At 41.5% G+C, this 22,819-nt stretch overlaps 1 protein-coding gene across 3 annotated transcripts in view; it reads left to right on the forward strand.

Moving 5' to 3' along the window:
- HYDIN (HYDIN axonemal central pair apparatus protein) overlaps nucleotides 1–22,819 on the forward strand; it is a 432,426-nt gene that overhangs the window by 269,674 nt on the left and 139,933 nt on the right. For all 3 annotated transcript variants that reach the window (XM_032284417.1, XM_032284419.1, XM_032284418.1), the window contains 8 exons: nucleotides 69–205; nucleotides 437–564; nucleotides 717–908; nucleotides 1,245–1,394; nucleotides 3,950–4,189; nucleotides 13,771–13,939; nucleotides 16,501–16,680; nucleotides 18,625–18,798. In XM_032284417.1, coding sequence (XP_032140308.1) covers nucleotides 69–205; nucleotides 437–564; nucleotides 717–908; nucleotides 1,245–1,394; nucleotides 3,950–4,189; nucleotides 13,771–13,939; nucleotides 16,501–16,680; nucleotides 18,625–18,798 — 1,370 coding nt within the window. The remainder of the gene's footprint in view (nucleotides 1–68; nucleotides 206–436; nucleotides 565–716; nucleotides 909–1,244; nucleotides 1,395–3,949; nucleotides 4,190–13,770; nucleotides 13,940–16,500; nucleotides 16,681–18,624; nucleotides 18,799–22,819) is intronic.

Raw genomic sequence — 22,819 nt, forward strand, 5'->3', positions numbered from 1 at the left:
CTCTCTCACTTTTGAAAAGTAGCCTTCCAGGTTTGAAAGTGACTAGTAAGGACTGTTAACCATTTCAGAGTCCAGCTGCCAGAGTACATCCTGGACTTTGGCTACATCATCCTTGGTGAAGTCCGAACCCACATCATCAAAATCACCAACACCAGTCAGTTTCCAGTGTCGTTCCACGCAGACAAGCATGTCCTTCATGACACAGGTAACCAGGCTGGCGAGGCCCTTTCCTATTGTACTTGGTCATTTCTCACAAGGAACCCATCAGTACTGTCCTCCTGGAGCAGCGTTTGTGCCTCTGCGACCAGCTAAAAGGATTCTTGGGCTATTCAGTGATCCTCTGAGCCGTCCTTCTGACCCAGTGGGGGCTTTCTCTAGAGTAGTTCTTGTTTGCTGTTTCTCTTTCCCACCTAGATATTTTTTTGTCTTGGTCCAGGATTCAGTACTGAGCTAGATCGTGTAAAGAATCTGCCTTACTGTGAAACAGAAACATTTGAAGTGAGATTTGACCCACAGGGGGCCAATCTACCTGTTGGAAGCAAAGAAGTCATTCTGCCCATCAAGGTATGAGGCACCACTGGGCCCACCCAGCCCTGCAGGTTTCCTGCTCTGCTTGCTGATGGCCCCTGGGATGATCCAGTTATTATGTCAGAGCTATGATTCTTCCTTTCCCCAACCCCATGTCACATGGTAACTTCAGTTTATACCTCCCCTAGGTGATTGGAGGGCCAACAGTTCACATCTGTCTTCAAGCCAAGGTGATCATTCCAACCATGACTCTCTCTCGTGAAAAAGTGGACTTTGCCACAATTCAGTGTGGACAATGCCTGGTGGAAACTATTCAGCTTTCCAATCATCTCCAAGTCCCCTGTGAATGGTTTGTCCACAGCCAAAAGCCTATTGACAAGGTAAAGGAGCTGTGGCCCATTGATCATCCTTTCTCCATTGCCATTTCAGCCAGATTTGTAAGTCTAGGCCTTTGCACTCATCATTTCAATCTCCAGCTCAAAGACTTGCATTGGCAACCATTGCCTCCTTAATAAAATCTGGGCCCTTATCCCAGCCCCTGAGGTCCTGTCAAGCCATGCTGTCGGGTGGAATGTCTTATTCATCTTTGTACCTCTGGTATCTACACTTTCCCTGACACCTAAGAGGTATTCAGGAAATGTGGGTTGTGTGAGTGGAAGGTGAATGAGTTCATTTTCCATAGAGGATGATCTGATTGTCTAATATTTGTCAACCAGCTGGAGAAACACATGCCAAAATACTTAAGACAGAAACTGCGTGCAGAATTAAAGCCCAAGACACGGATCTTTGAGATCCAGCCCATTTCTGGAGTCTTGGATCCTGGTGAGAAATCCAACGTGCAAGTAAAATTCATGCCAAAAGAAGAGGTAAGCTTTAAAGAAACGTGGCTTCATTTAGGTTATCTGGACCTCTTTGAGCTTTACTCAAGTCCATGCTTGTCTGGGTGTCAAGGGAAGCTTTGAGCGACCTGTGCCTTGCTTTTCTGAATATGGCATCTCAAGCACTTCTGGTTCACATAGGAGCTGTGTGGCCTAGTGGTCTGGAATCATCAAACTAACACATCAATTATTATCAGCAGGCCTGGGTTAGTAGCCTTCTTCCTCTGCATACTTCCATGCTGTGTGTCTTTGAGGAAATTACTTAGCCTCATTCAGCCTCAGTTCACTCATAGATAAAAGAAAAAATAATAATATTGCATATAAACAGTCCCTTATTGAAATTCTGAAACCCAATAAGAACTAAAACTGGGGGTGGGGGGTTTGAGATTTCATATGTTTCGGACAAAAACTCATTTGGCAGAAAAGTCTTCTCTGAACTGACGTGAGACCATTTAACCTTTATTTATACCATTTTGTCTTCAGAGTCAAACATTGCCAACAAATATTAATGTGTTTGAGTATGGGGGAACTGCCTAAGACCCTGCTAAAGGTATTAGGTAACAAATGGTATATGCACTGTGCTTACTATTTTTAAAAATCTGAATTTGAAACTATCTGGCCCCTGGGTTTCAGATAAGATATTGTCAACCTGTAATGACTGCCTTCTAAAATCATTTTGAAGATTCAATGCACAGCATTGAATAAAGTACACAGCATGCTGCTCTATGTATAGTAAGTCTCTCAATAACTATTAACCATTATCTTCAGCGGTCATGAAAAGTACATCCCGGTATGTGGCCACCCACAGCTTCATAAATGTTTCTTTTGTGAACATTATCAACTCAAACTACTTCTGACCAGGAACACAGTAAAATTAATAAGATTCTAGAACCAGAAAGAACCTCAAGAGGTTGTACCATGAAGACTTTTGTTCAAAGCCTAAGGCATTTGGGAAATATGTTTTTCTCTATTCTATTCTTTTAACAGGAAAATCGATGTGTGTTTTATAGAAGAGCTGTGGTTAACTCCCATTTTCCTGGTAATGGCTTCGAGAAAATGCTTAAACACCTTCAGTGAAAAAGAGAAAAAGCAAACGACTTCATATCTCATTCTAAAATAAAAACCATGTTTTTATCATTATCAAAATCTCCCCAGTTTGTTTCAAAGAAAATTAATAACATGTTTATCATTCTTAAAGAGATTAAAAAGATTGTGAATTTTTTTTCCCATTACTTAATGAGGGAAATGTCGTAAAAATAATGGATTTGTGCAAGCAGTTTCATGAATGTTGAGTTGGAATTGGTCAAAGTCAATAAAATGTTTCTATCAAATAAGAGAGAAATATGTTATCTCTATACAAGGAATTGGTTAGTCCTACAATCCATGCAATCCATATCTGCATCGTCATCAACATCAACAGTGCCAAGAAATCGCTGACATCCACACCAACAATTCTTAGACATTATAGCATTTTCAAGAAAATGAACGAAATATTTTAGAAAGGTTTCCATAAGGAGTAATTAAAATATAGAAGTTTGAATCATAAGGTACTAAGCCAATAGCTATACAGAAACCCCTCTTAGCCAATAAGTTATCTTATTGTGTCCAGCAATAGATATTTCTGTGTGTGTGTCTGTATACATTCCATCCGTTTGCTTTTTCCCCTTAAAGCTAAGATAGAAAGTCTTCCAATTGTGATTTGCACAATTTCCACTCACACCAAGCCACAAGTCCAGCTATACCAGTATAACCTAGGCATCTGGTTAAAAATGCTAAATCTTACTCTGCCCCTAGGGAGTCAGGATTTCTAGGGATGGAATCTGAGGATCTGCATGTTTAATAGGTTCCCCAGTGAAATCAGATTAGGAACTATGGGCTGGAACATAGATTTTGGTACCATTTTGAGAAAACGTGTAAGAAGTTGTGTTATCACTAATAGCCAGTATCTGATTGTAATTGTATCTGATGACCTGAATGCCCTAACCCTGGCATTCTGCCAAGCTCTGGGAAAATACACTAAACATGCACTTTAGAATCATCACTAATCAGGAGCAAGGGAGCTGGAGTCTTTTTACAATAAATCCCTAGAGTCATTGCTTGAGAACTACTTCCAGACAGTATTACTTCCCTGGCATTTCTGCCCTGCCTTCCCCTTCCCATAGGCAGCAGGGTTCATGAAATGAGAACCTTCAGGCCCAGAGGTACAGACTGTGGCAGCTGGAAGTCTGAGCACACTGAAAGATCTAAAGGATATAACAGTGACACTCAGAGGGCTTGCTACAAATAATGAAGCACTTGATACAAGTGCTACAATGCTAGATACTCAGAATTTATTTTACATCTATCACTTGGTACAATGCCTGGCATGCTAAATACCCAGTACTGATATTAATCTAGTAATATCAATTACTCTTATGCAATTTTATAATAACTTACCTCTCTCAACCTAAATAGATAAGTTTTTTCCTCTTGGCGGCGTTTTGTTTTACATGCCATGTAATAGAAATAAATTCAGATGCTTGTTTTGTTTTTATGTTTTCCAGAAATTCTACAGCCAAACCCTGATGTTTCAGATTGCCCAGAGTGCTCAAAAGCTTACACTGCTGGTATATGGGCAAGGTCTAGAGCCACGCCTGGAATTTAGTCCTTCAGTCCTGGACCTGGGGCCACTGCTACTTTGTGCACCTGGAGATGAGGCCGAGGTGATAGTGAAGAATCCCTGTGACTTCCCCATTGAATTTTATTCCTTAGAATTTGATCAGCAATATCTCATAGAAGAAAAGGTGAGCAGAGGCCAAAGCCAAACTCTATTTTTCCACATGTGCAGGACCCTGCTATGTACTCACACTCTTTTCTCTGCATGAAATAACAACCTCCTGGCCTTTCCCACCTTTTCCCCATTGAATTCTTCCTTGTCAATTTAGTGATTACTTCTCTATAGCCTTTCCTGACCTACTTCCCTTGACCTGAGTAGAATCCTATACATTTTAAGCAACTAGTTGAAAAACTAATGCATGTTCATGGTTAAAATTCAAACAGTAAAGAACCGTATGTAGCAACTTGCCAATATCATTACATTTGAAGTTGAGTTACTTGTAGACAGCATGTAATTGGGTCATTTTTTAAAATATACTCTGCCAATCTCTGACTTTAGTTGATGTATTTATACTATTTACATTTAGTTTAATTATTGCTATGTCAGGACTCAAGAGGTCTTAATTGTATGTTCTGTTGTTTTTTGGTCTGTTTGCTTTTTCCTACTTTCCTGTCAGTTGCTTCAACATTATTTAAAATTCCATTTTTATTTACCCGGAATGTTTTCTGGGTGTATATCTTTGTGTAGCTTCTTTAGTTGTTGCCATAGGTGTTACCTTATCTGTATATAACATTATAATCAACTGGTATTGACATTTTACCAGTTCTAGTATAATTTAGAAAATTTTCCCCCATTTAATTCCCTTCAGCCTTCTCATTTTTAATGTCACTGTCTTAAATATTTTTCTTATATTATCTAGCACTATAATTATTGTTTAATATGCCAAACATACATTTGAAAACCCTAGAGGAAATGGAAAATGTATTATATTTGTCTCTTTTTTTACTTTTTCTGTTCTTTCTTCCTTTCTGATGTGCCAAGATTTCTTCTTTTATTAACTTTCTGTTTAGAGAGCTACCTTTAGCTCTGCCATTAGGGTACACCTGCTGATAGAAATTTCTTAGTTTTCCCTCATCTTGATTTCCCCCCTCATACTTGAAGGATTTGTTCACTGGATATAGAATTCTGAGCTGACAGTGTTTCATCCCTTGAAAAATATGCCACTTTCTTCTTACCTCCATGGTCTGATGAGAAATTCAATGTCATTTGAATTTCTTTTTCCTTTATAAGGAAGATTTCACTTCTTTCTCACTGCTTTCAGGAATTTTTCTGTGCCTTCGTTTACAGAAGTTTGACTATAATGTTTCCTTGGCATAAATTTCTTTTGGTTTATTCAGTTGGGGACTTGGTGAGTTTCTTGAATCTGTTGATTTTTATCTTCTTTCCAATTTGGAAATTTCTCAGGCATTATTCATTTGAGTACTTTTTCAGCTTCATGCTCTTTCTACTCTCCTTCCAGGGCTCAAATGACACTTATATTAGATGTTTTGTTACAGTTTTACAGTTATTTGAGGCTCTTTTCTTTTTTTTAAGTCTATTTTCTCTGTTATCCAGATTAAGTAATTTCTGTTATTTTATCTTCAAGTTCACCACATCTCTTCTCTATCCATTTTATTCTGCCCATATATTGAGTTTTTATTTTGGTAACTGTATATTTAAGTTGTAGAATTTTTATTTGGTTCTTTTTTATATGTTGTGTTTCTTTGCTAAGACTTTTTTTATTTGCTTCATATATGCTCATAATTGTTCACTAAATTGTTCATTGTTACAATGATGGCTGCTTTAGAATCTTTGCAAGATAACTAATATCACTATTATCTTGAAGTGATATTAGTTGCTTCAACTAATCTATTCATTTTCTGTTATCATTCAAGCTGAAATTTTCCTGGTTGTTACTATGATGAAGGATTTTTAGTTCAAACCTGTATATTTTTGGTATTGTGTTATGAGACTCTGGACCTTATTTAAATTTTCTGTTTTAACTGGCCTTTTCTGAAATGACATGGGCAAGGGGGATGGGGGCACTCCCTTCTTACTGACAGATGTGGGTAATAGTCTAGGTTCCCTCCCTGGCCTTCTTTGACAAACAGTAGGAGGGGCTCTTCATTACTGCTGGACAGGAGTAGGTATTTCTGGCTCTCCACAAGGCCTCAGTTGATACCTTCCTGGCTGGGAGGGCCAGGAGTGCCTCATTACTACTCTCCACACGGCCTCCACTGACTCTGCATGGAAAAATAGAGGGGTAGCCATACTATCCAGGACCACTGGGTAATGGCAAAAGTTCTGACATTCCATTAGACCTCATCTGATACCACCCCAGCAGAGAGGAGGAGGAACACTTCTTTACCACCACGTGGACACTGAAGTCCAGGCTTCCTACATGGTCTTTACTGACAGGTTTGGAGGGAGGTGAGGTCTTGCTACCCACTGGCAGGGAAGACACTCCTAAGATGTCCTAGACTTGACAGGTTCATTTCCTGCCCAGACCTGGAGTCAGTCATGTCTCCAGGGAGCCCTTTTAGTATGAAATGGCATTTACAGATCACAGTCTGGACCACTGGATTATGACTTTCTAGGTCTTTTTAGTCAAAATAATTAGAAAATGTGATTTTTAAGAGTGAAAAAAAAATCGCAATGTACAATTGTGTTTCAAATTCCAATTTAAGATGATAGGATTTTATCTCAGTTCTTTAATAATACATTTCTTTCTTCTTTCTCTTGAAAATCATGGCTATAAACTTACTTATTGATTTATCTTATAAAATATACATTTAGCCAGACACAGTGGCACACACCTGTAGTCCCAGCACTTTGGGAGGCCAAGGCAGGAGGATTGCTTGAGCTCAAGAGGTTGAGCCCAGCCTGGGCAACGTAGCAAAACCCTATCTACAAAATAATAATAATAATAATAATAATTATTATTATTATTATTATTATTTAGCTGGACATGGTGGCACATGCCTGTAGTTCCAACTACTTGAGAGGCTGAGGTGGGAGTCCCACTTGAGCCTGGGAGGTGGAGGCTGCAGTGAACCAAGATCATACCACTGCACTCCAGCCTGGGTGACAGAGTGAGACCCTGTCTCAAAATAAATTTTTTAAAAAATCAAACTAATAAAATAGCTTCAAAATAGTGATATCAATATTCCTACTAACCACATTAATAATAGGACTACTGAGTCCTATTATCCACAAGCACGGTGATGCCTCTGTGCTGTGTTCCAGCTGCTTCCCCAGATCCACATTTCATGCTCCCCAGCCTGATGCCCTACCTTGAGCTACACCTTTGTCTAATAACCTTAGTGCCCTACTCTGAAACTGCCTCTTAATTCCCTTCTGTGAGCAGTATTAAAATTAGCTAGTAATCTCTTTTTCCCTCTCCCCTTTCCATCCTCTAATTTAAAATGGCATTCTTTTATTTCCACTGAATACCCACTGGGTAGTCATCTCGTGTAAGCTTCCCCCATGTTTGCTACTTGTATTTTATCTATATTGTCAGAGCTTATAGTATTAAGATGTCAGGACTTAATTTCCATCATGGAGTCTTAGTTTTACACTTAGGCTTATTCAGAGTCCAACATCAATCCTTATAATGAAGCTTCTCCAATTACTTCTAGGATATCTACAGTTCATTCTCTAGTGGGTTTCTCAGGAAGGGATCATGGGAATGATATTCTCTGAGTATTCAAACATTTGCAACCATTTATCTGTGACTTTTGAAGATCAGATACAATATTCTTGACTTACATTTTCTTCATTTGGCTATTGTAAATATGTTGTTCCATTGTTTCCTCATAAGGTATTGCTGTTCATGAAGCTCAGTGTTGTGTTAGTTATCTTTTGCTGCATAACAAATTAGCCCCAAACTTAGCAACTTAAAACAATAAACACTTGAGCTCTGCCAAGATGGCCAAACTTAGTAACTTAAAACAATAAACACTTGAGCTCCACCAAGATAGGAACAGCTCCAGAGCACAGTTCCCAGCGAGAGCAATGCAGAGGGCAAGTGATCACCACATTTCCAACTGAGGTACCAGGTGCATCTCAATGGGACTGGTTGGAAAGTGAGTGTAGCCCAAGGAGTGCAAGCCAAGGCAGGGTGGGGCGCTGCCTCACCCAGGAAGTCCAGCGAACTGAAGGACCCCCCCCCCCCCCACCCAACAGAGGTGAATGGGGGCTTTTTCAGCCACTCCAGTACTCTGGTTCAGATACTGTGCTTCTCCCACTGTCTTTATGGCCCACAGACCAGGAGATTCCCGCCAGCCAACAAGCGCCGTGAGTTTCCAGCACAAAAACCCGCACAAATCTGGGTGACAGAGTGAAACCCTGTCTCAAAATAAACAAAATTTAAAAAAAATCAAATTAATAAAATAGCTTCAAAATAGCTATATCAATAACTGGTGCCTGGAATGCCTGCAAGACAGAGATGCACATTCCCCTGAAAAAGAAGGTAGGGAGCCAGGTGATCTGGCTTGGCGGGTCCCACACCCGCAAAGACCAGGAATCTGAAACACACTGGCTTGAGAGTTTTGCAGCCAACGCAGCAGTTTGAGCTCGACCCTGGACAGTCGAGCTCGGAGTAGGGGAAGGGCATCCGCCATTACCGAGGCAGCCCACTGTTACCAAGACAGTACTAACCTTACCACTGTAAACAAAACCACAAGGAAGTTCACACGGCAGCTGGACAGAGCCCGTGCAGCTCAGCAACGCTTCTGCAAGCAGACTGTGACTAGACTCCCTCCTTGCTGGGCAGGGCATCTCTGGAAAAAGGCAGCAGCATGGAAGGGACTTATAAATAAAGCCCTACCTTCCTGGGACAGAGCACCTGGGAGAAGAGGTGGTTATAAGTTCCACTGCAGCAGACTTAAACATCCCTGCCCAGCAGCTCTGAACAGAACAATGGACCTCCCGGCACAGCACTTGAGCTCTAATTAGGGACAGACTGCCTCCTCAAGTGGCTTCCTGACCCCTGTATAGCCAAAGAGGCACCTGATAAAGGAGAGCTCTGGCTGACATCTGGCGGGTACCCTTTTGGGACAAAGATACCAGAAGAAGGAATAGGTAGCAACCCTTACAGTTCTGCAGCCTCTGCAGGTGATTCCCAGGCAAGCAGGGTCTGGAGTGAACCTCCAGCAGTCCTGCAGCAGAGGGACTGTTAGAGGGAAAACTAAAAAACAGAAATAGCTTCAATATCAACAGAAAGGACGTCCACTCAGAGACCTCATCTGAAGGTCACCAACTTCAAAGACCAAAGGTAGGTAAATCCAGGAAGATGGGCAAAAAACAGTGCAAAAAAGATAAAATCACCAAAAACCAGAATGCCTCTCCTCCTCCAAGGGATCACAACTCCTTGCCAGCAAGAGAAGAAAACCAGATGGATAATGAGTTTGATGAATTGACAGAAGCAGGCTTCAGAAGGTAGGTAATAACAAACTGCTATGAGCTAAAAGAACATGTTCTAACCCAATGCAAAGAAACTAAGAACCTTGAAAAAAGGTTAGACAAAATGCTAACTAGAATAACCACCTTAGAGAAGCACTTAAACAACCTGAGGAGCTGAAAAACACAACACGAGAACTTCGTGAGGCATACACAAGTTTCAATAGCTGAATCGATCAAGCTGAAGAAAGGCTATCAGAGATTGAAGACCAACTCAATGAAATAAAATGAGAAGGCAATATCAGAGAAAAAAAGAGTGAAAAAAAATGAACAAAGCCTCCAAGAAATATGAGATTATGTGAAAAGACCTAAAGTATGTTTGATTGGTGTACTTGAATGTGACGGGGAGAATATTTCCAAGCTGGAAAACACTTCAGGATATTATCCAGGAGAACTTTCCCAACCTAACAAGTCAGGCCAACATTCAAATCCAGGAACACCACAAAGATATTCCTCAAAAAGAGCAACCCCAAGGCACATAATCATCAGATTCACCAGGGTTGAAATGAAGGAAAAAATGTTAAGTGCAGCCAGAGAGAAAGGTCAGGTTACCCACAAAGGGAAGCCCATCAGACTCACAGCAGATGTCTCAGCAGAAACCCTTCAAGCCAGAAGAGACTGGGGGCCAATATTCAACATCCTTAAAGAAAAGAACTTTCAACCCAGAATTTCATATCCAGACAAACTAAGCTTCATAAGTGAGGGAGAAATAAAATCCTTTATGTACAAGCAATTGCTGAGAGATTTTGTCACCACCAGGCCTGCCTTGTAAGAGCTCCTGAAGGTAGCACTAACCATGGAAAGGAACAACCAGTATCAGCCACTGCAAAAATGTACCAAATGGTAAAGACCATCGACACAATGAAAAAACTGAGTCAACTAACAGGTAAAACAACCAGCTACTATCAAAATGGGAGGAACAAATTCACACATAACAATTTTAACCTTAAATGTAAGTGGGCTAAATGCCCCAATCAAAAGACACAGACTGGCAAATTGGATAAAAAGTCAAGACCTTTCCATGCTCATGCTTAGGAAGAATCAATATCATGAAAATGGCCATACTGCCCAAAGTAATTTATAGATTCAGTGCTATCCCCATCAAGCTACCATTGACCTTTTTCATAGAACTGGAAAAAACCACCTCAACCTTCATATGGAACCGAAAGAGAGTCCACATAGCCAAGACAATCCTAAGCAAAAAGAACAAAGCTGGAGGCATCACACTACCTGACTTCAAACTATACTACAAGCCTACAGGAATCAAAACAGCATGGTGCTGGTACCAAAACAGAGATATAGACCAATGGAACAGAACAGAGGCTTCGGAAGCAATATCATACCTCTACAACCATCTGATCTTTGACAAACCAGACAAAAACAAGTAATGGGGAAAGGATTTCCTGTTTAATAGTGTTGGGAAAACTGGCTAGCCATGTGCAGAAAGCTGAAACTGGACCCCTTCCTTATACTTTATACAAAAATTAACTCCAGATGAATTAAAGATTTAAACATAAGACCTAACACCATAAAAGCCCTAGAAGAAAACCTGGGCAATACCATTCAGGACGTAGACATAGGCAAAGACTTCATGACTAAAACACCAAAAGCAATGGCAACAAAAGCTAAAATAGACAAATGGGTTCTAATTAAACTTAAGAGCTTCTGCACAGCAAAAGAAACAATTATTAGAGTGAACTGGCAACCAACAGAATGGGAAAAACATTTTGCAATCTACCTATCTGACAAAGGGCTAATATTCACAATGTACTAAGAACTAAAACAAATATACAAGAAAAAAACAACCCTATCAAAAAGTGGGTGAAAGATATGAACAGACACTTTTCAAAAGAAGACATTTATGTGGCCCATGAACATAGGAAAAAATGCTCATCATCACTGGTCATTAGAGAAATGCAAATCAAAACTACATTGAGGTACCATCTCACACCAGTTAGAATGGTGATCATTAAAAAATCTGGAGACATCAGACACTGGAGAGGATGTGGAGAAATAGGAACACTTTTACACTGTTGGTGGGAGTGTAAATTAGTTCAACCGTTGTGGAAGACAGTGTGGCAATTCCTCAAGGATCTAGAAATAGAAATACCATTTGACCCAGCAATCCTATTCCTGGGTATATACCCAAAGGATTATAAATCAATCTGTTATAAGGACACATGCACACGTATGTTCATTATGGCACTGTTAACAATAGCAAAGACCTGGAACTAACCCAAATGCCAATGAAAGATAGACTGCATAAAAAAACATGTGGCACGTATATACCATGGAATACTATGCAGCCAAAAAAAAGGATAAGTTCATGTCCTTTGCAGGGACATGGATGATTCTGGAAATCATCATTCTCAGCAAACTGACACAAGAACAGAAAACCAAATACCACATGTTTTCACTCATAAGTGGGTGTTGAACAATGAGAACACATGGACACAGGGAGGGGAACATCACACACTGGGATCTGTTGGGGGTCAGAGAGATAGGGGAGGGATAACAGGGGGTAGGGAAATTGGGGAGGGATAACATTAAGAGAAATACCTAATGTAAGCGACAGGGGGATGGAGGCAGCAAACCACCGTGGCATGTGTATACCTATGCAACAATCCTGCAAGATTTGCACATGTAGCCAGAACTTAAAGTAAAAAATAACTAACTAAATAAATAAAATATAATAAAAGAAACACTTGTCATCTCGTGCTTTCTGTGGATCAGAAAGTTGAAGGTGGCTTAGCTGAGGGGGTTCGGCTTCCTCTGGACCCTCCTCCACTCAGTCTTTGAATCTTCTGTCTTCTTTACTTCCAGTGTTGGCAGCCTGCTTAGTTTGCAGTCTGCTCCCAGAAGTTTTTCTCAGAATGGTGATCTGCCCGTGTAAAGGGAGTCTTTTCATTAGAAATTTATGAGATCCTTAGTGGCTTTTGTTGGCACAGCACCTTCCAGTGAGAGTCGGGCTCTGTGCAAAGCATAATCTAAGACTTGAGATTTACACGTGGGAGGTTTCTTGGGGGCACTCTCAAGAACACTTGTGAAGAACAGGACAGCAGAGTTGGACAGAGAATGATTAACTGTGATGAGATGGCAACAAAGACTTCAGTTAATCGCACAGGATGCTTTGGAGCCGGGTTGGCCCTTTGGAGTTGCCCCAGTTGCTGCAAGTTTGCCAGGCTTTTGTGCCCTACATCAACCACTCCTTGGCATATTGCTTCCTTTGCCCACTGATTCTCTATGATACCTGTATCCTTTATCACAGCTCCACAAATAAATGGGTCAACTCTGAGCTCTCGCTTCTATTTCATTGATCAGTGTGTCTGTTCCAGCATCATTGCCATTCTGTCTATTACTACAGCTTCCTAATAAGGCTTGTTATCTGGTAGGGTAATACCCTTCTTTTTCTCCTTTTCACTAATGCTTTAATTTTGCCCTTCCATGTAAATTTTAGAATGAGCTTGTTGGCAGCACTAAAAATAGGGATCCTGAAGATGGATTACCTAACAAAACAGATTTTTGATACCAATAATTCAAGTTGTAGAAGAAGTGAATGCTTTTTAAAACTTAATTATACTCTATCTTATAAATACACACACTAGGATTCCCAGATTCAGGAGAAAAAATACAGGCTGTTTCGTTAAATTTGAATTTCAGATAAATAACAAATATTTTTAGTAGGCATCAAATATTACACAGGACATATTTATACTAAAAAGTTATTCACTGTTTATCTGAAACTCAAATTTTAAAAACTAGCCATCTTGTATTGTATCTGGCAACCCTAATACACATCAACACACACGTGCACACACATATGTACTTAATACCATTTCACCTCTTTTTTTCCCTGGATCCTCTATTTATGAGACCACAACATTGCTTAGTGTAAAATTGTTAACCACAACATTGTTTAAGAATGAATGTGTCACTCAAGGTAGACAACGGAGTTCTGTACTTTTGTCATGGGGAAAAAAGGGAAAAGAATGCATATTATTCTTAAAACAAGAAGAAAATTTATTTCCACTGAAATGCCCAGGCTGAAATGGAGCAAAATAAAGATCATGTATCCCCACAGGCTCAGAGCTCAGCCCTACTTCTGAGACCTCTCCAAAGGGCCCCACTCTTTGAAATCCAGAAAGTATTTGTACAAATCTTGGCCTCAGGCAGGAGCAGGAGTTTTACAAAATCAGTGCACAGACTCACTTAGAGCTGCAGGGAGATTTCTAGCGAGACCAACAGGGTTCCCGTTCTCCCCTTGAGCAGATCTTGAGGAAGATGAAGGGCTACGATTCCTACAACACCCTGCTGCTGCCTCCCCGCAACCCGGGGGAGAAGCTGCCCCCAGAGCTGTACGAGTATTTTAAGGAGATGAAGAAGTCAAAAGAGGAGCAGATGAGAGCGAAACATCTGGAGAATCTGGCACAGGAGAATGGTGAGAACTCAACATGGAGAACCCCTGGCACTAACCATTGCCTTCACCCCTCTGAATTACCCCTGCTGTGGGACCAACCCATTTCTGAGTACCTGCCAGATGCCAGGCAGGTGCTGCCTGCCTCATGCATTTTATTTCTAATGCTTACGAAATGGGTCGCATTATCCACATTTTATGGATGCAGAGGCTGGAAAACATTCTGCTGTCACTGGAGCCCAATTGAGGTAGTATGACTTCAAAACAGCTAATATAGATGGAAGAACACTTGCTGGATGCCATGTTGAGGACTTTGCACGTACAGATGAGAAACTGAAGCTCAGAGGCCAAGTCCAAGTTTTAAGTGGCAGAATCAGGATTCCAGCCCAGGGCTTTCTGACTCCAGAGTCCATGATGGTAACCACTGCCTCCTATGGGTAGACCTAGGTTGTGCACAGTATTGTGTCACACGGTAGAAACTGGTGCCCTAAAAGCAGGGGGTGGGCATTCACACAAGCAAAAGGCCAGCCCCTCCATAGTCCTCAGGCCAAACTCCAATCACCTATGGTCTCAGAATCGTGCCCTCCACGCCTGAGTTATCCCATCATGTGCCCAGAGGCTCTTGTGTGCTTGCCCATAAAGGTTCCTTGTTGACTTGTGGGACTGTGTGGCTTATGAGGATGCATCATTTCCTTCCTGCTTCTCTGCAACCTCATCCTGGAAATGTGCCTACCTTGTTCTTACTTGCTGTCTACTGTGTAACAGTCATACATGCAATTGTTTTCTTCACACTGCCTCTACCACTAGCCAAGAAGTCCCAGAAAGGCGTTGATCACATATTCCCCACAGTAAAACCAGTGGATGGAACAGCAGTTGACCCAATAGTACCCAATAGATGGGTGCTGTGTGAGTGAATGCATTAATGGATTGAATGGAGTTGTTTGTCCTGCCCTTGGGCCTGTCTCATTGTAGGAAAGAGAAGCTAGTCAGAGACACTAGTTTGGCTTAAAAAGAGAAGATGAGAGAAGGCAGCTGCCACCCACCCAGTCTCCTAGTCGCGTTCCTTGAATTTGCTAGGGCTGCCATCACAAATACCACAGACTGGGTGGCCTAACCAACAGAAGTTTCTTTTCTCCCAAATCTGGAGGCTAGAAGTCCAAGGCTGGGTATTAGCAGGGTTGTGACCTTCTGAATCCCATCCTGCAGTTGGCCGTCTTCTCACTGTCTTCATATGGCCTTCCTTCTGTGTGTGTCTGTGTCCCAATCTCCTCTCCTCATAAGGACGCCAGTCCTACTGGTTAGGACCCAGCCACGTGACCTCATCTTACCTTAATTACCGTTTTAAAGGCCCTGTCTCCAAATGCAGTCACATTCTGAGATTCTGGGGGTTAGGACTTCCACATATGAATTAGGAAGGAACACAATTAAGCCCGTCACCAGGACCCATTGTGTTGCAAGCACTGAGCTGAAGTGGTGGGGGGAAAAATCAGTGAAAAAAGTTCTGGGAAAAAAATCAGAAAAGGCAATGAATCCCTGCCTTTGAGAGCTCACAGTCATGAAGAGAGTGCGAGGAGAGACACACCATCAGGGGGACTACCTAGCAGCCCAAGGCAGGGGTGGCAAGGGCTGCAATGCACAAAGGACCTCGCAATGCACAAGGACCAAAGGCCTTGGTGCTGCCCTCATCCTTACACACCATGATTATGGGCTCATTTATCCATTTGGCCCAATGGACAGTGTTCTAAGCCAGGATCAGTGGGTGCAGAGGGAACTCAGGAAGCCACACGCCCTGCTTCTCACCAGTGCCTCTCTGATGAGCTTTGTCTACTCCCTCTGCTCTCATGCTATAGATAGATCATCCTTCTGTGCTTGCCTTCCTTCCAGGGACGGCCCACAGCCCCAAGTCACAAGGCCACCATTCATTAGAGAGCCGCAACCCCTCAGGCTCAACTTCTACCTTGTGTGACACAGAGAATGCCTTGCCCTGTAGGAGAGGGTGGTCACTTCATGTAGTCACAGCCCATTGCACCCTGAAGTGCTATAGATTAATGGGCAATCAATGAGGAAGGTGTTGGGCTAACAAAATGGCAGCTGTCCCTACCGTTGACACAGGAAATGTTCACGATAAATTAAAGGGGAAAGCAGGCTACAAGTCAGTGTGTGCAATATGACCCCAAGCTTAGTTTCAGACAATTAAAAATCTGAGAGGTTGCAGCTCTCCCGTGCTGGTGTGGTAACGTTTAGTGGAACTTCTCTGTTGCCATTTCTTTGTCTATCTCCACCTCTTTTTGTAGCTGAATTCTATCACTTTTGGCTCTTCTGAGTTTTCCCCATTTTCTAAGCAAATGCATAATTTTGGTTCCTAAACAAATGTTAAAATGTTGAAACACTATGCACAGAGAAACAGGAATAGCCGACTGACTGCAGCTCTTGTTTTTTTGGGTTGAATAGTCCAGGGTGATGGAAGCCAGTATGGTGAGTCTCCTCTTCATCTTTTTTTTTTTTTTTTTACCTTTTCTGCCCCCATCTCCCTTGTGCCCCTCCCAACTCTTCCCCTTGTGTTCTCATCGTTTGCTCCCTGGCAGAAGAGGAAGACATGCCCACATCAGATCAGGGAACCTCCTCTAGCACGAAGAGGACATCGCTGAGCCGAGGGATCTCTGTCACATCCAACTTGGAAGAGCGGCACGGCCTGTTGATCGAGTCCAGAACCTATCTAGAGGAAGAGGAGGATGACGACAGCGTGGAAAAACTCATGTTCCAAAGTAACCGAGCATTTTAATGTTTCGATACTTATTCTCTCCAAGCAGAAGTCGGAAGACAATATTAAGTACCTTGTCACTTTCTCCAAGCCTCCTAGTGTGGCTCCCAGCCCGTGCTGCCCTACCTACCACAGCTGCCCTGTGGAGAAGCTCTGATCTGCCGCTCACACTAGGATATGAGCTTGGGAGTTGGATGATGAGCTTAGCATCCAGTACATTCTGGCCACAGTTATTTGTGTTTCAACTAGACTCAGTGGAGGCCTGAACCTTTCATGCTAAGATTCTGGCAGACTGGGAGGTTTTTAGAGAAACATTATGGAGGTGGGGACGTCCTTCCCAGTGTTCCCCACAGTTGAGCTATTAGAGAGCTCTCTCCTCGACTTCCCACCATTATGGGCCCATTTTCTGGCATTTATTTTCTCCAAGATGTTTATTTTTACAAGATGTTGGAACCGTATTTAGAAAATTAGATTTACTGCAACTGAGCTCATGAGGGCCTTTTGTTTGCTGGTCATTGTGAACCCTGATAAGGCATAAGCAGCTTTGTCATGTGCCCGCCCCCAGAATAGGAATCACGGGCGAGGCTCAGGAGATCTTTAAGGAGTTAAGTTGTCATTCATAGCCCTCATCAACCAGGTGAGTAAATTAAGTCAGGAGCATGTAATGGCAAAACTAAGATTAAAGACAGAAATTCCTGGCTCCATGCTCCGTATTTAACCCACCCTGGCTATACTGACAAGCCCCCAAGTGGCTCCCAGTCTCTCCCGGCAGCCCTTCCCACCCCATACACCCCGACTCTGCTCCCCACGCCTGGGCTCTTCCAGAGCTGACCCTGGACACCCCACAGAGAAGAAAGCATACCACAGTGCTTAGGATGAAAATACCTGAAAACCATCTAAATGCCCATCAGTAGGGAACTAGTGAAATTGTGACAAAACCATAAAGTGGGAGTTATTTAGCAACTATTTAAAAAGAATGAGCTAGACCTGTATTTAAGTAAATGGAAAGATGTCCAAGAGGTATTATGGGAAATCAAGTTACAGAACAAAATTCAGAGTGTCATCCTACCTTTCTTATTAAAACACGGAATGTATTTGGGATGACTGTATGTATCTGGCTGTATACTACTCTACAAACTGTTAATACACGTGGGATCCTGCAGCTTGCTTTTTTCTATTAGGAACGTTCCTCTAGGTCAACACATTTGATAAATCAAGGTTTGGCAAACGTTTCCCATTAAAGGCCACACAGTAAATATTTTGGGCTTTGAAGGCCATATGGTCCCTGCTGAAACTACTCAACCCTGCCCTTGCAGCGTGGCTGTGATGACAAAGACACTGTGTAATCAAAGGATGTGGCTATGTTCCAGTACAACGTTATTTACAAAAACAAGCAGCAGGACAGATTTGGGTATTAAAACACTGAATGCATTTGGGATGACTGACATTGGAAATCACCTATATTGGCAAACAATCTTATTTGTCTAGACTAGTTGACCAGTCTCTGATATCGAAATCATCATTTTAATAGCTGTTGTATATTGATTGTATAATAGAAATAGGCCACCATTTGTTCAGCTATTTCCTTTAATGCTGCAAATTTCACCAGTTTCTAATATTTTGCCACTGTAAGCCATCCTCCTCTCCACGCAAATGCCCTTTCTACTTTTCAGCAAGAGATTCTCTAAAACAGAAGTAGAGTCAGAAAATCTGCTTTTTTAATTTAGTAGCTATAAACAAATTATTAGCTGTAAATTTTATTAGGTATAAAGAAATTATTAGCCATTGTCATACACTACAAGTTGGGACTGCTGCAATGTTTGCCATTTAAAAGAATAGCATTTAAAAGGAAATATTCATTCCCATTTCCATCAGTGCCCATGTAAATTCCAGCTGTATAGCCATGCATGCCCATGCATGCGTGCACACATATATTTTTAATTTACAGCTGACAAGATTCAGAGCATTGACAGCCACTCCATGGAGGAAGTTGGCGAGGTAGAAAACAACCCAGTGAGCAAAGCGATTGCTCGCCACCTGGGTATTGACATTTCTGCAGAAGGCCGCCTGGCTAAGAACCGGAAAGGCATCGCCATTATCGTCCACGGGACACCCTTGTCAGGTATGCAACAACTCTGAGGGGTGGTTAAGACGAGTGATGCCATGTCTTCTCTGTAACTCTGCAGCTTCCAGGGTGGCAACATCAGCTGTGTGGTTATGGCAAATACTAATGGCTTTATTTGAAAAACAACATAGGGTAGTGATTCCACATTTATAACTGTGTGCCTTTGGGAAAATTAACTAAGTTCTCTGTGATCAGTTTCCCTGTCCATAAAGTGGTATTGACACTATCTATTTTACGGGATAGTCATGAGAATTTAATATAACATCTATGTACAGATACATTGACACTATCTATTTTAATATAACATCTATCTATAGATATATTGACACTGTTTTACAGGATAGTTATGAGGACATTTATATAAAATGCTTATCTCATTACTTGGCACTTAGTAACTACTCAAACAAAAAGCTGTTGATATTATTATTATTACTATGATGACTATTCTCATTCACAATTATAACCATATCTGCAGTGTGAATCCTCATTGAAAAGAAACTCCCAACACATGCTAAATATTCTCAAGGAATATTTTTCCTAACCATAAACCAGTCAAGGGGTGATCCCTTGATTTTAAAAAAAAAAAGATTCTTTAATAAGAATTTATTACCTCAAAAATTACACGTGCTAACTTCACCATAAACCCAAAGGAGCAAAATCACCTGCATTGGAAAGAAATCTTATTTGTATAGTAATTTGCAGTTTACAGGGCTCCTTCCCATCCATTTGTCCATTGTCTGAGTGGAAACTTCATATCCACTCAGAAATTATCCATTTGTCTATTGTCTGAGTGGAAACTTCATATCCACTTCATATCCACAAACTTCATATCCATGTTCACAAAAAGAGAATTTGATATCCCCTACCTCATAGGAAGGTAGAAATTCAGAGAAATTCAAGGACACCTGTCCAAGGTCACCCAGTTAGAAAGTGGCAGAGCAGAGGGATATTGGGAGGATGCCCTGCCACCTCTCTTAGCTTCGGCTTACTTGACGAAGGGCCATGAAATCTTGTTCTGATGCAATTACTATCACTCACACAGACAACATTTATGGAGCATTTTGATGTTCTAATCACCGAGAGGCCTAGGAATCTAAAAATGTCACCATTCATTATCCCTTCCTTTGAAGAACCTTTCCTTGGGAAGTTATAAACCAGGACCTAAAAAGTAGAAGACTAGATCAGGTGGAAATCAAACAAGGCAAGGAAGAACATAATTGGAAATGTTTTCAAGACACCCCCACACACACACATCACTTGCGGGTTCATGCCATTTTTGTGTTGCACTAAAAGGAATATCGGAAAGGTGGTTGATGGACCCACAGAAACTGCAGACAGCTGGAGAGTTAACACCAAAAATGCACTGACCTAGAAAGAGCCACAGCCCTGTTCTAGCGGAGGGCTCACTTTCCATCTGCAGGTGAAAAGCCTATTAGAGTGTGAACTACAGTAATAACAAGGCTGGCATTTTTATGGAGCTTTACAGCTTTCAAAGAATCTTCATGAACAGCTTAATAGTCTATGTCAAAGTCAGGCTGATCAATATAAGTTATTTTTGCCCCTTTTGTTTATGGTGAAGTCAGCACATACAACTTTTGAAGGCAGTAAGAGGCTCATTTGTTTATAATCCATATACTTAAGGATTATTCCCAAACTGTTAAATTGTTGACCTCAGAGAGGGGGTTAAAAAGGAGAGGGAAGACACCTTATTTGGAATGTACACGTCTCTGAATTCTTTGAACTTGTATTCTTTCCATAATTTAAAAAAAAATTATATATTAAAGAAAAAAATGCAAGACATTAAATTATTTAAAAAGAGAGAGAAATATATATGCAGACTCTGACCTGGCAGTGCTACTTCTAAAACTTTCTTAGGAAAAATAATGATGTGAACAAGATGAACTGCTTGAATGTTCACTGCAGCACTGTATGCTGTCAGAGAAACTTGAAAGCAATTGCAATATTCAGTACGGGGGACTGATTAATGAGGCACAGTAATTAATATAGTGAATTTTATTCCCATTAAAAATAGCATCTTGTGTACCCATGTTCACAGCGACATTAGTCACAGTAGCCAAAAGGTAGAAACAACCCAAATGGCCATCAGTGGGTGAATGGAAAAACAAAATGTGGTATGATGTGATGCTATTCAGCCTTAAAAAGGAAGGAGGTTTTGACACATGCCACAACATGGATGAAACTTGAGGACCTTAGGCGAGGTGAAATAGGACAGTCCCAAAAGGACAAATACTGTATGATTCCACTTAGATGAGGTACCCAGATGGGTCAAATTCACAGAGATAGAAAGAGAAACAGAATGATGGTTTCCAAGGGGCTGGAAGGGTGGTGAGTATTGGAGAGTTGTGGTTTAATGGGTACAGAGTTTCAGTTCAGGAAGATGGCAGAGTTCTGGAGCTGGATGGTGGTGATGGGGGCACAGCAGTGTGAACGCACTTAGTACCACTATGCCATACATGTACAAATGATTTCAGTGATAACTGTTATGTATACTTTACCACAACAAAACCAGTGTCATACAAGTGTACTGAAAGAGTAGAAAGTTGTTCATGAGATATCATTTCACGTGAGAAAGAGTGCCATGCTCGTGATGTGTAGTTTGTGTTAGTGTCCTGTTGCTACTATAACAAGTAACCACAAACTTCCTGGCTTCACAAATGCAAATTTACACTCTCATAGGTCCAGAGGTCAGAAGTCTAAAATGGGTCAGCGGGACAGTGTTCCCTCTTGGAGGATCTGGGGGACTACCTGTTTCCTTGTCTTTTCTACCTTCTAGAAATGTCGCCAGCATCCCTTGGTTCCTGGCTCCTTCCTCCTCCTTCCCAGCCATTAGCATAGCATCTGCCAGTCTCTCCTACTGCTTCCATGGTCAATCACCTGCTCTGACTCCGACCCTCCTGTTCTCCTCTCATGGGGACCCATGTGATTAGATTGCGCCCAGTAGGATAATCCAGGCTAACCCCCCATATCAAGATTTATAAATTAATCACATCTGCAAAGTCTCTTTTACCCTAGAAGGTAACATGTTTGCAGGTTCCAGGAATTTGCATGTAGAAATCTTTGAGAGAGCCATTTTTCAGCCTGCCACATAACCTGTTTCTTTTTTTATAAGAAATACCAATAACATAGTTTCCTGTGTACTTAGCAACCATAGGCTAACTGTACTATCCCTGAGGGAGTGGATAGATTTTTTTCTTTTCTCTTGTCTATTATTTCTGAATTTTCTGCTTTTTTTTTTAAACGAAAGTACTTTGAAATGACAAAAGAAATCAACACAAGTTATTCTTTAAAACAAAAAAAAGTCTTCCTATTAGAATCAGAGACAGGAAGAACTACAAAGTATTTTAAAGATCACCTGATAGAATCTGCTTCTTAAAGAAACAGATTCAGGCTGGGTACAGTGGCTCACACCTGTAATCTCAGCAGTTTGGGAGGCTGAGATGGGTGGATCACTTGAGGTTAGGAGTTTCAGACCAGCCTAGCCAACGTGGTGAAACCCCATCTCTACTAAAAATACAAAATTAGCTGGGAGTGGGGGCGCGTGCCTGTAATCCAAGCTACTTGGGAGGTTGAGGCAGGAGAATCACTTGAACTAGGAAGGTGAAGGTTGCAGTGAGCCAAGATTGCACCATGGCAGTCTAGCCTGGCTGACAGAGCAAGACTCCATCTCAAAAAAAAAAAAAAAAAAAAAAAAAAACCTTGTTTTTAAAAATTGTACTTGAAGCTTTGGGGTATATGTGCTCATCCTGCAGGATTGTTGCTTAGGTACACATATGCCATGGTGGTTTGCTGTTTCCATCTCCCTGTCACCTACATCAGGCATTTCTCCCAGTGTTAGCCCTCCCTAACACTCCACCCTCCGCTGTCCCTGCCCTCCCCTGGCCCCCCACCTCCTAATCTACCCCAGTGTGAGATGTTCCCCTCCCTGTGTCCCTGTGTTCTCATTGTTCATCACCCACCTGTGAGTGAGAACATGCCATTGTGTGTTGGTTTTCTGTTC

This window comes from Sapajus apella, unplaced genomic scaffold (assembly GCF_009761245.1).
Source record: "Sapajus apella isolate SASKATOON/1434 unplaced genomic scaffold, GSC_monkey_1.0 scaffold15, whole genome shotgun sequence".
Taxonomy (NCBI): Eukaryota; Metazoa; Chordata; class Mammalia; order Primates; family Cebidae; genus Sapajus; species Sapajus apella.